Genomic DNA, 14,118 nt, shown 5'->3' on the forward strand with positions numbered 1-14,118 from the left:
TTACAAGTTTCTTTTTTAAGAAAATTTATTTATATTTTGTTAAGAAGTGATAGGGAGCCAAATAAAGGAACTTAAAAAAATGTTTAAACTGACTGGCAGATTGTGAGTGGCAGACAAGAGAGAGAGAATTGTATTTTTTTATTTAAAAACTCTTGCCTCGTCAATTTGAGCGTTTTTCTCGGTTTATTTATTTGACTTTCTAACACTTCTCTATTTTGGTGAGTGTAAGTAAGAGCATTCATATTTCGTATTGGACTCTAACAAATAACTTTTTAACTATTTTGGTTAGCCTAATAAATACAAAAATGCTTCACATCTGGCTTAACAAAATGAGTAAATATTTGTAGAGCTGCTATAATATTCAACAAATTTGCTAAGCACTATAATAGCTCAATAAATTCTTAGTTATATAATAATAAAAAATCTTGTTTTTTTTTTAGAATAAAAAAATAGATAAAAAATAATTATTTTAAATAAAAAATAAAAATTGATAATTAATATGTTAAGCCGCATTATAAAAGTAATTTTAAAAAATAAATATATATATATATATATATATATATATATATTAAGTAAATATTTGTTAAACCGAATACAACCGACAGAAACCTATTATTGGAGTAAGTCCATGGACTGATCACCAAATGGGGTTAAGTAAAATAATTCAAACAAGGGTCAACACGTCCAAAAACACGTGAATCCAAAAGCCACTCAATCTCAATCTACGCTCTTTGTATTCTTAATTCCCATAAATATTTTTTTAGCATTTCTTTTTAATTAATTCTTTGATAAATTCGAAGAGATAGAAGCCCATATGTCAATCATTTTCTGAATTCTGATCCTGAGATGTGGACTGATCTTCTTCTTGCTTTGATTTCTTTCCATTTTATTCCTCCAAATCTACAGTCTCTAATCTGACTTTTAACTCATTTAAACCAGTCAAACATGAACACGTACTCATTTTTCCCTGTACCCGTCCTCTTCTGATCCTCTCCCAACCGCGAAACTCGAACAGGAAAAGCTTCGGATGATGAAAGCTCCTTGATTACTCTCTTTCTCGGTCGCAAATTTTTTCTTTTTTCTGGCATAACAACTCCCCCCCCATATCACGAAAGAACACTAAATATCTCTGATGGATAGTGCCGGAGATGACCCTTCTCTGCTTTATCAGTATAGGTAAGCCCCTTTGAGTTTCGCAAATTGGTGTAATGGGTTTGTTGATAATGCTTCTGTACATAAATTCCGAGATGGGTTTCTTGAAATGTTGCAGAATCCAAGAGAATTTCGTGTTCGAAGTTGAGGATTTTGAAGAATTTGAATGTGAAAGCTGAAGGGGTCTGAATATACGTTCTGAGGTAAGTTTCATTGTGGTGATCGTAGTGAAAAAGTTGTTGGGATTAGATTGTTGATGAATTTTGGTTCGTGGGTTTCGAATAATTGTTTTTTTTAATTACTAATTCGCCATGGGTTTTTGTCAAGTTGAAGAGGTTGGAAGTTTTGGTGTAAGATTTGATCATTGGGATTTGTCAGTTTTATTTTGTGTTTTCTGTTGCTGTACCTAACACAAGTTGTCGGAATAAGGCTATTAAAAGGGTTAGATCATTGCGTTCTGATTTTTAAGTAGACATGGGGACATTTTTTTTTTATTCCTTGAGAAATCCGTGATGGACTTCTGGCAAAGTGAAGGATTAAAAGTTACATTGCTCAAATTGGTACTTGCCATTTTGAGCAGGTAAGTAATTTAGTGAGTAATATGGTGGTTTGTGTGAAATTGCAGGCAGTTTAAGTAAGTGGTGTGGCTGGTGCTGGGGCTTCTACTCAAATTGTATTGAGTGAGAAAGCTGTGATGAATTTTCTAAGAAGTAGCAGAGATTGAAAGTACTGTGGTTAAATTTGTTTTTATTTTGTATATGATATAAGTGATTTCTCAGTTACTTGGTTTTTAATTAAAAGGCGTCTTAAGTGGGTATTCTATGTTGGTTTCTGTTTAAATTATTTGGCAATGAAAGTATCATTGGAGAAATTTGATGCTTTAATTAAAAGAAAAGGGCATCTGCACGGGTTTCATCAAATGTAGCTTACTTTGACGGTGGTATTGATGAAATTGATGTTTCTTATTGAATGCAAGAATTGTGACAGGCAACTGAGTGGTGGATTTCAGTTAAAGAATATAGTGAGTGGAAAATTGGAGATGGCTGTAGCAAGCAAAACCAGAATTATGCTTGAAGGTCTGGTAAGAGAGGGATCATTCAAATGGTTGCTTAGCAAACGGAGTTCCTTCAATGAAGAATTTGAAGAGATGGGAAGGTCCCCATCTGCCGAGAGGAATTGGATACCGGAGCTTTCTGCAGTTGCAAATATTGTGGTTCGTAGATGCTCAAAGTAAGTTCAGCACTGTGTATCTTCTATTCTGTTACTTTTGCATGTTTAGTTAATAAGAGATCTTGTAGAAATTTCTTCAAGTGTTACTTGAAACTTCTTGGTAATGTTGTGTTCTTAGTATGAATATCAGGCGTCCCAACTTCATTCAAAACTATTTGTTATGGCACAACTATGTTCACTATTTATTATTGATATTTTTGCCAACATGGGCAACCAAATGATGCAGAATCCTTGGTGTTCCTTCGAGTGAGCTTCAAGAAAGCTTCAATGTGGAGGCTGTTGAATCCATAAAGCATCCATCTCGGTATGCTAGGAACTTGTTGGAATACTGCTGTTTCAGGACACTGGCTTTGTCAATACAAGTAATGGGTCACCTAGCTGATAAAAGGTTTCGACGCCTAACGTATGACATGATGGTAGCTTGGGAGGCTCCAGCTGCTAAGAGCCAACCTTTACTTAATGTAAGCTTTGTTTGTTCAATTAAACTGTTATTCTGCAGCAGAACTACCATTTTACCTTGTAATGTGAAGACCTCTCTTCCATGTTATAGATGTAATATATCTATCACTCTCTCTTACACACAACACACATGTGCACACCCATGCACATGCACATGCACACAATGTCGAAACACATCATACGGGCATCCACCCCCGTGCCACAGTAAATCCATACACAGAAGTATTAGTCTAGCAGGTTTGTGTCTTTTCCTGGAGTCTTGAAATGTATAGTGATTGGAACTTCGAATTTTATGTACAGACTACTCCTACAATGTGGGCTGCAGTGGAGCCAGAGGTGGATAATATACAATTTATATTACTGACATAGCCCTTATTTGATCCTATGCAGTCCAACCTAATTGGTCTATCGATCTCATAAGGTTAATCTTCATCGTGGTTGAAGACATCTTCTTTGCTGACTGTCACATGCTTAGTTGGCTAAACTCTTGCACAGTTTAATTTCCTTGAACTGGACGATAGATCGTGTTATATGAGCTTTATTGAATCTGTACATTTCTATGAAATCTCTCTCTCTCACACACGCACACACACACACACACATGCTCACACACTTTAGTGTAACTAATGCTGTGCTTTCATTATAAGAGGCTCTGCTTGAACTATTTAGATTAACTTAAAATAGTCATATGTTGGCTATTTCTGTAAACTATGGTGTCTTTAGTGCTCTGGAGTCTGTTGCTTCTTGACATTGATATGGCCATGTATGGCCAACATATACCTGCAGGTCGATGAGGACATATCTGTTGGGGTAGAGGCCTTCTCCAGAATAGCTTCAGCAGTCCCTCTTATTGCAAACGTGATTATTAGTGAAAATCTTTTTGAGGTGCTTACAAAATCAACTGGTGGTCGGCTTCGGTATCCCATCTATGACAAGTATTTAAGTGGACTAGATAGGTAATTGCATGTCCATATTTATATGCAACTGCTTGCTGTCATTACATGTGTAAGGAATCACTATCCTCTTTTCTTTTATTTTTTTTACTTGACACTTCTATAATTACTTTAAGAATTTAACTTTCCCATTGAGATGACCTTGGAGATAATTTGATTTTTTTTTTTCTTCATTTTCTTTCTCTCTTCAGTACTTTCAGTAAACTGGAATTGCCTTTTTCACTTCTTGTGACAACCATTGTTTCTTCGCTATTTTTTATCTGCTTATTGTAAATGCTCACGGACAAGTGAAATGTTGTTGCTATCTCAAGCTTTTATTGTGACGGCTGAAACAACCAAACAATATGATTTGAGCTTTCTAACTAAATTAAAGGATGAAGCTGTATGATCTACTAAATAAGCTTACAGAATTTCTAGTAAGAGGCCAGACCGATAATGAAAATAATTGTAAGGATGGCAAAAAGCCTAAAAGAACCTTCATAAACAAAATAGGCCCTAAATAGTGATGAAGTCCTTGACCGTACATTTGAGGCCATGCCACATGAATTCAGGAGCCTGCCTCCAATTGTCTAGCTAGGGCTATATCTCTTGATAAGTTTGACTGTGGCTTTGTTCTCTTGCCCAGCACTTGGCTGATTTGTTGGATGTGGTGGATGATTCAGAATATGTTCTGTGTTTCCCCATTCCGGAATGGTTGATACGTTCATTATTTAAGACATATGCCATATGAAGATAGAAGTAAACTACACTTTAGAGAACTGAGAATACAGAAGGACATCTAAAATTGGTGAGGGCCCTAGCCTTCATATGAAAATGCTGATCGAGATAAAGTGTATCATCAGGAATGCAATCAATGATTCTGCTATGATTTGGTTATTGACTTTCAAGCTCAAAGTATTTCGAGTATGTTTCACTAAATCTTCTAAATCAAAGTTGAAGTGTTGTAGTTTTACTTCCAGTTTATGAAAATTCTGGGACAATTTTCCACTGAGTATGCACTAGGCACACTTAAATATTCTTAAATTTTGCTTGTTTTCTTTTTTAACGTATGCAGAGCTATTAAAAAAATGAAGAACCAGTCAGAGTCATCTCTTCTTTCTGCTGTTCGATCATCAAGAGGAGAAAAGATTCTGGAAGTGGATGGAACAGTCACCACCCAGCCAGTTCTTGAACATGTAGGAATGTCTACATGGCCTGGTAGGTTCACGGGATAAAGAGATTCTGTTGAATAAATTTCATACACATCTTTCATTTTTTAGATAACATATCCATGTTGACTGCTGCCACGATGTTATCTACTCAATGTAGTTATGTTGATATAGATTTATAAAATACGAGTTTAAAGATTAATGTGTATAAGGTCTCGTATCTGGTCATTTTTAAAGATTATTGTTGTGTGTACACAGGTCGGTTAGTTCTGACAGACCATGCACTTTACTTTGAACCTCTCCGTGTGGTGTCTTATGACAAAGCAAAAAGATACGATTTAGAAGAGGATCTGAAACAAGTTGTTAAACCTGAGATGACTGGACCATGGGGTACTCGACTTTTTGACAAGGCCATTTCCTATAAATCAATTTCCTTGTAAGTCATGATGCATATTGGTTTATCTTATAGCCATAAAATATTTATTTTTAATTGTTTGTGCTCAAACTTATATGTACTATTCCAGTTTGTTAACACTGGGTCTTCTTTTGCACTATATTGGCCATTGACTTTTTATAGTTTTCCATTGTAGATCAGAATCAGCTCTCATAGAGTTTCCTGAACTTAAGGGGCACCGTCGCCGTGATTATTGGCTAGGAATTGTCCGCGAAATTTTATATGTTCATAGATTTATAAATAAGTACCAGATCAAGGGAGTTGAACGTGGTGAAGCAATTTCAAAGGCTGTACTTGGAATTCTGCGAGTACAAGCCATTCAAGATATTAGTTCGAGTATTCCTCTACGGTGTGAGACTCTTCTTATGTTTAATCTTTGTGACCAACTTCCAGGTGGAGACTTGATACTGGAAACTCTTGCAACTATGTCAACCTCCAGGGAGTTGGACCGGAGTAACAATTCTAGGGCTGGGGCTGGAATGTATTCAGTCTCTGCCTTGGACATGGTTTCTAACTTAGGGTTTGTGTTTGGAACAAATTCAAGTAATCCTAATGAGGCTGGGCTTGTTGTGGGTGAGATAGCTGTGGGAGAGATGTCTTCGTTGGAAAGAATTGTTAAGGAATCTAAAAACAACTATGAAAAAGTGGTCCTTGCACAAGCAACAGTTGATGGAGTTAAAGTGGAAGGCATTGACACTAATTTGGCAGTGATGAAGGTACCTACTATGCTGGCTTAAACGATGTATATGGTTTTTCCTGCTGCCTTTGTTTGCTTGGCTCTCACTCTTATTTGCTGTTCTTTTTCATTTCTCAATTTAATTGAAGATAAAATCAATTAATCCTAAGGATTTGGCTCAAGGAAGTTGTGGGCATGTATATAATTATTAAAACCAATTAGTTGGCACCAGGCATTATTAAGATTCTCTCTTGTAGTTATCATTTCTTATTTCATTAGAATAGGTATTGGTGTAATAGATTGAACAAACTTGTGTGATAGCCAACTGTGCTTTTATCCCATCTATTTTGGCTGAGCAGTATGAATCTGGATGTACCATTCCATCTTCTCACTCGAAAAAAGAGTAGCTCCAACTTCCTTAAAATAATATAGTTTTAACTTCTAAGTTCCTTTTGCACTTGCAGGAGTTGCTCTTTCCGGTAATTGAACTTGGAAAGTGCCTTCTATCTTTGGCATATTGGGATGATCCTGTGAAGTCTTTGGTGTTCTGTTCAGTTTTCAGTTATATAATTTGCAGGTAAAACTCTTTATCTGAGTGATTAATTTCTTCGTTACAAACTATCTGGTGAGCTGTCTTCCCTAAAGAAATAAATAAAGAAAAGAATATCCAGTGAGCATGACGATGACAGCTCAACATAAATTTGAATTATCTGATTAGTAATGACATAAGGCCACATGGCTGCCAGTAACTTCTCACAGCTTGAAACAGGTTTAAAATTCTTATACTACTAAAATGAATATGTTCTAAAGGTTACATCAACAAAAGGTGCATCATGGTTTTTTTAAATCTCAACTGATACACTTTTTAGATAATCTTTTCTGAAAAAGTTCTGACAGATTAAGCCTTTTCCTGGATAAGATAAAATTAAGTCAGGCCTGATGTGCCCAATCACAGTTCTAGCTCTCTAGCCTAATAAAAAGAACAAGAAGAAGAGATTTGTCTGAGAGAAGCTGAAACATCCATCATCATTCTGGCTCCATTCATTTCAAGGAAGAATATTTTGAAAGGCCTTAATACTGCTGGATGAGGTAAATGTACAGCCTCCAAATATCAAAAGTGGTCTGTTTTCCTTCGTTTGAGGACTCAATGTTGTTGAAACTTTGTGAAGGGGGAGAACTGATGGAAAATTGATACATTGATGTATACTAGTAGCCTCTTACTGGAAATTAATCTTACAAAATAATATAACGATGTTGACGTTACTTTTGTGGGACCATGATGTTAGAAAGTGAGATAGGGGTGGATTTTAGATAGGTATGGCAAAAAGTTCATTGTTGGCCTTCATGGTTGCGGGCTGTAGAATTATGTCTCGGAATTTACTTCTATCCACAAAGGGAAATTCTGTTGTATGAATTGTCCTGTAACAACCCTTGGGAATGCTCTAGTCACATATGTACTATCACTTAAGTTATAATTGGAGCTCCCAAGAATCACTTATAAAGCGCAAGTCTTACATAGTAAAAAATCAATGTGGAACTTTGCATTCATGAACATCTTTATAATCCACCTACTCAATGTGATAAGTCATCTTTCCAATGTGGGACCAACTTTCTAGGGTGTCACAATCTCCTCCACCCAAATGTATGAGGTTATTGTCAAGGTCCCTGTCATGGAGTGCTCCAGCGCCACATGATGTTACTAGGTTGCTTTAATACCATTTGTAACAACCTTTGAGAAAGTGTAAGCCACATATGCGGTATCACTCCAAAATGACTAGTCAAGTTACAATTGGAACTCCCTAAAATCACTAATAATTCCTAGTTTCAACTGATTAGGAACCAATGTGAGATTTAGCATCTATGAACACCTTTATAATCTACCATTCATGTGGGCAATTTATCTTTCCAATGTGAGACTAACTTTTTGGGGCGTAATATTTCCTGTTCTGTATACATGGACTGTGAGTGGTCAAAGTGTGTTACAATTTTAATCCAGTTTTGATAAGAAATTATAGGTGTGGGAGGACATTTAATGGATAAGGTTTAGCTCTTGAGCAAGTCTTTTTGTTCTGGAATTTTTTTATATTTTCTTCATTTCTCTTGGAAGTAGGAGAGAGAACATGCTGCGTGCCATAGAATATTACGTATGCAAAATGGGAAAGGGAATGTGGAGGGCCATTTATGCCGGGAGGCAGATGACAGGGTAGGTTTTTATTCAACGAATAAATAATGTTCCACAAAAAGTTAGAATATGATAAGGTAGACTTAATTACAATATTCAAGCTTGGTTTTACCCAAAAACTTTGTAGCATATGTAAGATTTTATAAGGGGAAAAAAGAAGTAAAATTTTTGTTGCTAAAATCTGTGTATCAGAATGAAACTTTTCCATCTTTTGTGTCAAGCTATCCCCCACGATGAATCCCTTGGATAGTTATGAATTATGGTAACTGTGATTTGAAGAATTCTGGTTCTTAAAAGTACTACCTAACAATTAACCTCCGCATACATATACATACACACATGCACAAGCACACTCACAAAACCAGTCTCTCTTTAAGGAACATGCTTCAAAAGAAATACTGGTAATAGACCATTGATGTTTAAAAGGTCAGGGGATCTGTAATTGGTGCATCCTAAATTGAGTCAGACTTATATAGTAGTAAATAGGTTCGATGCCCTTTTCTTTGTTTGTGTGAGGGATTTGTTCAGAAATGTTTATCTTCAAGTATGTTCAAGATGTTGTGGGTGGTTCTTTTGAGAAACGTGTTATTGCACTCCATCTACTCATTTAGAATCAGCTTATCTTTTGAATCAAGTTACATGTCTAAGGAAGCAGTGAGTGGCACAGATATTATCTCCACAAGATGTAAACTTTCCTTTTCGCATTTCAATATAACCTTTTATATTGATGTGTGTGAGCATATTTAATCATTTATATGGTTGGTATGAGGTTGGACTCTCAATGTTATATGAAATAAGGTTGGACTCTCAACTGTTCAGGTTCTTTCTACAAACTCTCATGTGAGAGGAACAGGGTAAAGTGTGGCTTTGGGGGTTTTTTTGGATGCTTTTTCTCTTGGTTCTCTGCATGCATCAAACTGGTAGATATCTTTTTTTGATATATTACGGCATGCGTTTCAGGGGATGGCTGGGTTACGCATTTGCTCTGACACTCACCTTTATTGCGGTTTTCATGGTTCTCACGCGATTTTGTGAGCAAGGAAAGCCTATTGATGATGTTAAGGTGATGGCGCCTCCACCGTTGAATACGATGGAGCAGCTTTTGACCGTTCAAAATGCCATTTCTCAGGCTGAAGGACTCATCCAGGATAGTAACATTGTTCTTCTCAAGATAAGGGCATTGTTGCTCTGCATTTTTCCTCAGGTTTTTCTTTCTTCCTTTGTATTGACTGGCTGCTCCACCTTTTATTTTTCTCATTGCGTCTCTTCTGATCCATTATAGCACTTAAAAAATCTTGTGCATAGCATTCTTTGTTGTAGACTATAATTTTAATTTTTTTTTACTAATTTCTACTAGTAAATCTTTCTCTAGCACATTGACAATACATGCGACATATTTATCTGTTCATCAGGCAAGCGAAAAATTTGCAGTTGCTCTCTTGATCACAGCCTTGATTCTGGCCTTCATTCCTAGTAAGTACATAGTTCTTCTGATGTTCTTGGAAACTTTTACAAGATATTCACCTTTAAGGAAAGCAAGCACAGAGAGATGGATGAGGAGATTGAGAGAGTGGTGGTTCAGCATACCAGCTGCTCCTGTTCTCCTTGAAAGAGAGAAAGAAGAAAGAAAGAGGAAGTGATTCTGTAATTATTAGAGTTAGTGATGATTTAATAAGTTGTAATAATGTGCACATGTTTCTTTAATGATTTTTTTTTTTTTTTTTTTTAATTTTTTTTTTCACAAAATATATATATATATATATATATATATATATATATATATATATATATTCACAACGTGTTCATCTTGTAAAGCTCAACAGTAAATATAGGAATACAATAGAACAAAGAATGTAACATAGAAGATGTGTTTGATCTGGAACATCTAGGAACAGTATTCCCTCAATTTGACCCTCACAGAAACCATTTTATGGTTCAGATTAAATGGCACAGTATCAGTATCTAATACCTGTATAAGTTGCCATTGTCACGTTATTTTAAATTTTTTTTTTTAAATGGTGCAGTATTGTATATACTATTGGATGATGCTGTAAAATTTAATCTAGAGCATGAAATGGATGCTCTATTTCACTTGGAGAAAATCCAATTCCGAAGATCTCTCGCTTTATTTCTTGAGAAATGCTACCCATTATTTTCGTTTTATTAGGCGTGGTTTCAGCCAATTGAGTTAGCTCTTGGGGACTATCTCTTGCATTTTTAAGTGTATATTTTTTGACGAAATAGTAAAAATTGAATTTAATAGTGGTTCATTTAAAATTTAATAATAATTTTCAATGTAGAATGTAACATGTCACCTATTTCTTAGTTCATAAAAAAAATGTTTTAAAAAAAAATTATTTGGTGGCCGCAAAAACCAACAACTTTATGTCACTGGCATATTTGAAGACCATGTTCTCTCAGGAAGGGCCGTTTGATGGGATCTTGGGATTTTCTCTGGGATGGCTGCTTTAGTCTCTACAGAACGAGAGAGGTTAAAAGATAAAATGGATTTTAGATTTGTGATTTTGTTCTCTAGGTCAACTTTTTCTTCAGTGAGGGAGGCTAGTTGGTCTCCCTAATCAATGAGATTAAAAAATTTCTTCAACTTTTTCTATGATGGAATTAAACACCCTTTGGCAAAGTTCAGTGGTTAGAAAGCAAACTCAATTTGTAACACCTCCAAAATTACATAATTAAACTTACTTAACTTGGAGTGTTACAACACGTACCTCCTTCAAACTAATTAACTGAAGTCATTACACATAACTAATTATTAGAGTATACTAATCATACAACTTTAAATAATGTATCATTAATAAAGACTCAGAACTTTCAAATAGACGTTACTATAACGTTAATAGCTAACTTCTATCTACGCATACTTAACAATGCGAGCCATTCACTTGGCATCGTCATCCTAGCAAATTTCTCACCTTACCACCTAACAACTTGCTAAATTGAAAAATACCCAACTGTTCCACAAGTTGAACAAAGTAATTGTGTAAGTCCATGACTTAGTAAGTAAATTATTATGTAACTGGTTATGAAATGAGCCTTTGTGATGCTCCAAAATATCAAAAATGATTTATTAAAAAAAAAAAAAAAAACTGTTCATTTGAACTTATAAAACACCCCTCAAACTTTTAAAGAAGTACCAATTCTCTTGATCAAGCTATCACTAGAAAAATACCCTTACAAAAAAAAAAACCCAACTTCAACTCTCTGGCCGAACGTTCGATCATGACCTTAGTGCAAACATTTGACATGGGACCTTCTCGAATGTTTGACTTACAACCTTAGAACCATTGTGTAATAGTATACCGAACGTTCGATGACAGCTTGAAAAACAATTTTTACCCATTCTCCACATTTTCAAACATTAGCATCCCTCCCACTCCTATAAATACCCCTCCCTCTCGCTCCTAAACCCATCCCTACACTAAAAACACTAACCCTAGAGTGAGAAGAGATTTTTTTGAGAGAGAAGGAGAAGATTTTGGGGTGGTTTGCCATCTTCAAGGTAAACTCTTGTACATTCACTTAGCTTTCATGTTATTCTTGTTGTTTTCATGTTCCTTACAAGTTTTTAAGATACCAAGATGAGTTTGTGTATCATTTTCCTTAAGAGAAAATGATTTTTAAATGTTTTAGAAACACTTCTTGTTTTTCCTAGCTTTCATAATATCAAGGTTTATTATGCTTGCATGCACTCATTTAGAGCCTAAGGTGTGATTTGTTATGTAGCAATTGAAGGATAGGAGCTTTACATGCATTTTGGCCTCTGATAGAACATTCTCTCTAATTTGGCCGAACGTTCGCCCTCGAGCTTGAATGTTCGGTCCATTGACAAAACGTTTGACCAGTGTCCAAAATGTGTAAAATTAGAGTTTTGTGATCTTTTAGCTAGTTGTTTTTGATTAGGACCTTATGTGTCTCTAGTAAGTTCTCTAGTACTTCGTATAATGATGAATCATGTTTCGTTATAGCATGAATCGGAATTTTGGAGGACTCAAGCGAGCGTACGAGGTAAGTAAATACTTACAACTGCTTTCCTAAAAAACGTGCGATATGTCAGCTGACTGAGCGCATGTATGCTATGAGCATATTTACCATTTACATAACTTGGTAACTGCCTTAATAAATGATTAATGAGATGCATTCTATGACATGGTACACCGGTACATGCGGTATAATAGTCATGAGCTTGCTATATATACTTGATTCTATGGTCAAATATATGTGTGTTTATATGGGCCTTGGATCCAATGGTTGTTTCGTGACCGGCGTAGTCATGTATAATTGGTGGGTCACTACATGATGTACATTATTAGTAGCGTAGGCCACCTGAGGTCGGACTCGGTCAGGCTGCTAGTTATGAATGATAGCGTGCAATGGCCGAGGTACCGACATTGTATTACACGTCCCTCGGGACAACGCCAACCTTGTTGAAAATGGTTAATATCTCGGGTAGATTGTACATGATAGTTATGACTTATTAAAGCATTAGTTTTTCTGCATTAAAATTTATAGGCAATTGTCATTAGGATTACACCTACTTCTTGCCAAAACAAAATTATACTTTACAGTGTAATAACAGAGGCAACATCTCATTCAAATTATTTACTCGAAATGCAAGTTTATTTCCGTTTATAAATACTGGTTCATGTCATACTTGACTATGATATTTACTTACTAAGTCCTTAGACTTACGCAGTTAATGTTGGAATCATTTACGTAAATTTCAAAAAAATTTCTTTTTACACAACGAAATAAAACACTATCCCCAATACCTGTTACCATCAAGACAAACATTTTTAGATCTAAAGGCAAGCATATAAGTTACATTACTTACATGTAGCTTTGCCTTCTCCTAGGCATTGGAGCGTAGGAGTGTGCATCCGTTCTTCCTATGGTGTTGGACTAAGTAGTTGAAGTTCCAACAAGCTTGAAAACTTCAAACATGAGTCCATACTCATCTCATATTCATCGCGTTCTTTGTGTTCTTAATGAACTTGAAGAACAACTTTATGTTCTTCATTATATTCATAAAGAACCTCTTGAAAACTTGAGAGTTTATCAAGGTCTTCAAGATCTTCAAATAGTTGGGGAGAAGATTGCTCCATTAGATATTCTCTTTGATGATTGAATATGACTGTGAGTGTGGGCTCACAAAGTTTTCTCAAGAACAAGAGAAAACTAGAAGCAAAACTTTGAGATAATAAATTCTCCCTAGTGGCCGTGTATTCACTCTTGTGGGAGAGTGATGTTGTATTTTCATAAAAATCACAAGTTTATGAATTATTTCAAGTACTTTGCTTCTCAATTGAACCTCTATTTATAATACTGGGATCCTAGGAGAAAAGTATTTTTAAACCATGAATCCCAGTCTCTTGTAGAAGTCGGCCAAGGGGGTCAAAAGACCTTCTTTGCCCTTCTACATACACAGCCATGGGAAGAAAAGATTCTCCCCATGCACTTGGGCTAGGGCTTAGAAGCCCTAGCCCACTCCCACTTTGTTTAGCACTTGGGCTTGGGTTTTATCCTCAAGCCCAATGCTCTTTCACTTAACTTTAGTCTTTGAAATTAATTCCATTAAGCCCAAATTTTATTTATAAGCCTAAAGAATTAAAATCATAAGCCCAATGCTTATTTTAATTCCTTAGCCTGTAGGAATTAAATTATGAGTTTAGTGCTTTATTTGATTCCCCAAATCCAATTTTTCCAAATAACCAACAAGATTAATAAATCTTCTTGCTCATGTTTTGTTAAAATAAAACATCACAATAAATAAATAAATAACTAAGGAACAATATAATTTGTCAGTCAATTTATATCAACTCAAAGAGTGACCTAAAGGAAAAATA

At 35.5% G+C, this 14,118-nt stretch overlaps 1 protein-coding gene across 2 annotated transcripts; it reads left to right on the forward strand.

Annotated features, from left to right (window-relative positions):
• Window positions 1-788: 788 nt before the first annotated feature.
• On the forward strand, window positions 789-9,939 carry LOC132184331 (heat-inducible transcription repressor (DUF639)). 2 transcript variants are annotated; one of them, XM_059597923.2, is made up of 11 exons: window positions 789-1,176; window positions 1,271-1,355; window positions 2,129-2,382; window positions 2,609-2,843; window positions 3,628-3,797; window positions 4,849-4,991; window positions 5,201-5,378; window positions 5,533-6,112; window positions 6,537-6,649; window positions 9,215-9,458; window positions 9,667-9,939. In XM_059597923.2, the coding sequence occupies exons 3-11, from the start codon at window positions 2,192-2,194 to the stop codon at window positions 9,892-9,894; spliced, it is 2,082 nt and encodes a 693-aa protein (XP_059453906.2). In that variant the 5' UTR covers window positions 789-1,176; window positions 1,271-1,355; window positions 2,129-2,191; the 3' UTR covers window positions 9,895-9,939. The 2 variants fall into 2 exon arrangements, with proteins under 2 accessions (XP_059453906.2, XP_059453905.2); XM_059597922.2 differs by having other exon boundaries at window positions 790-1,176; window positions 2,140-2,382.
• Window positions 9,940-14,118: the final 4,179 nt, after the last annotated feature.

The sequence above is a fragment of the Corylus avellana genome, chromosome 7 (genome assembly GCF_965113065.1).
Source record: "Corylus avellana chromosome 7, dhCorAvel1.hap1.2, whole genome shotgun sequence".
Classification (NCBI taxonomy): domain Eukaryota; kingdom Viridiplantae; phylum Streptophyta; class Magnoliopsida; order Fagales; family Betulaceae; genus Corylus; species Corylus avellana.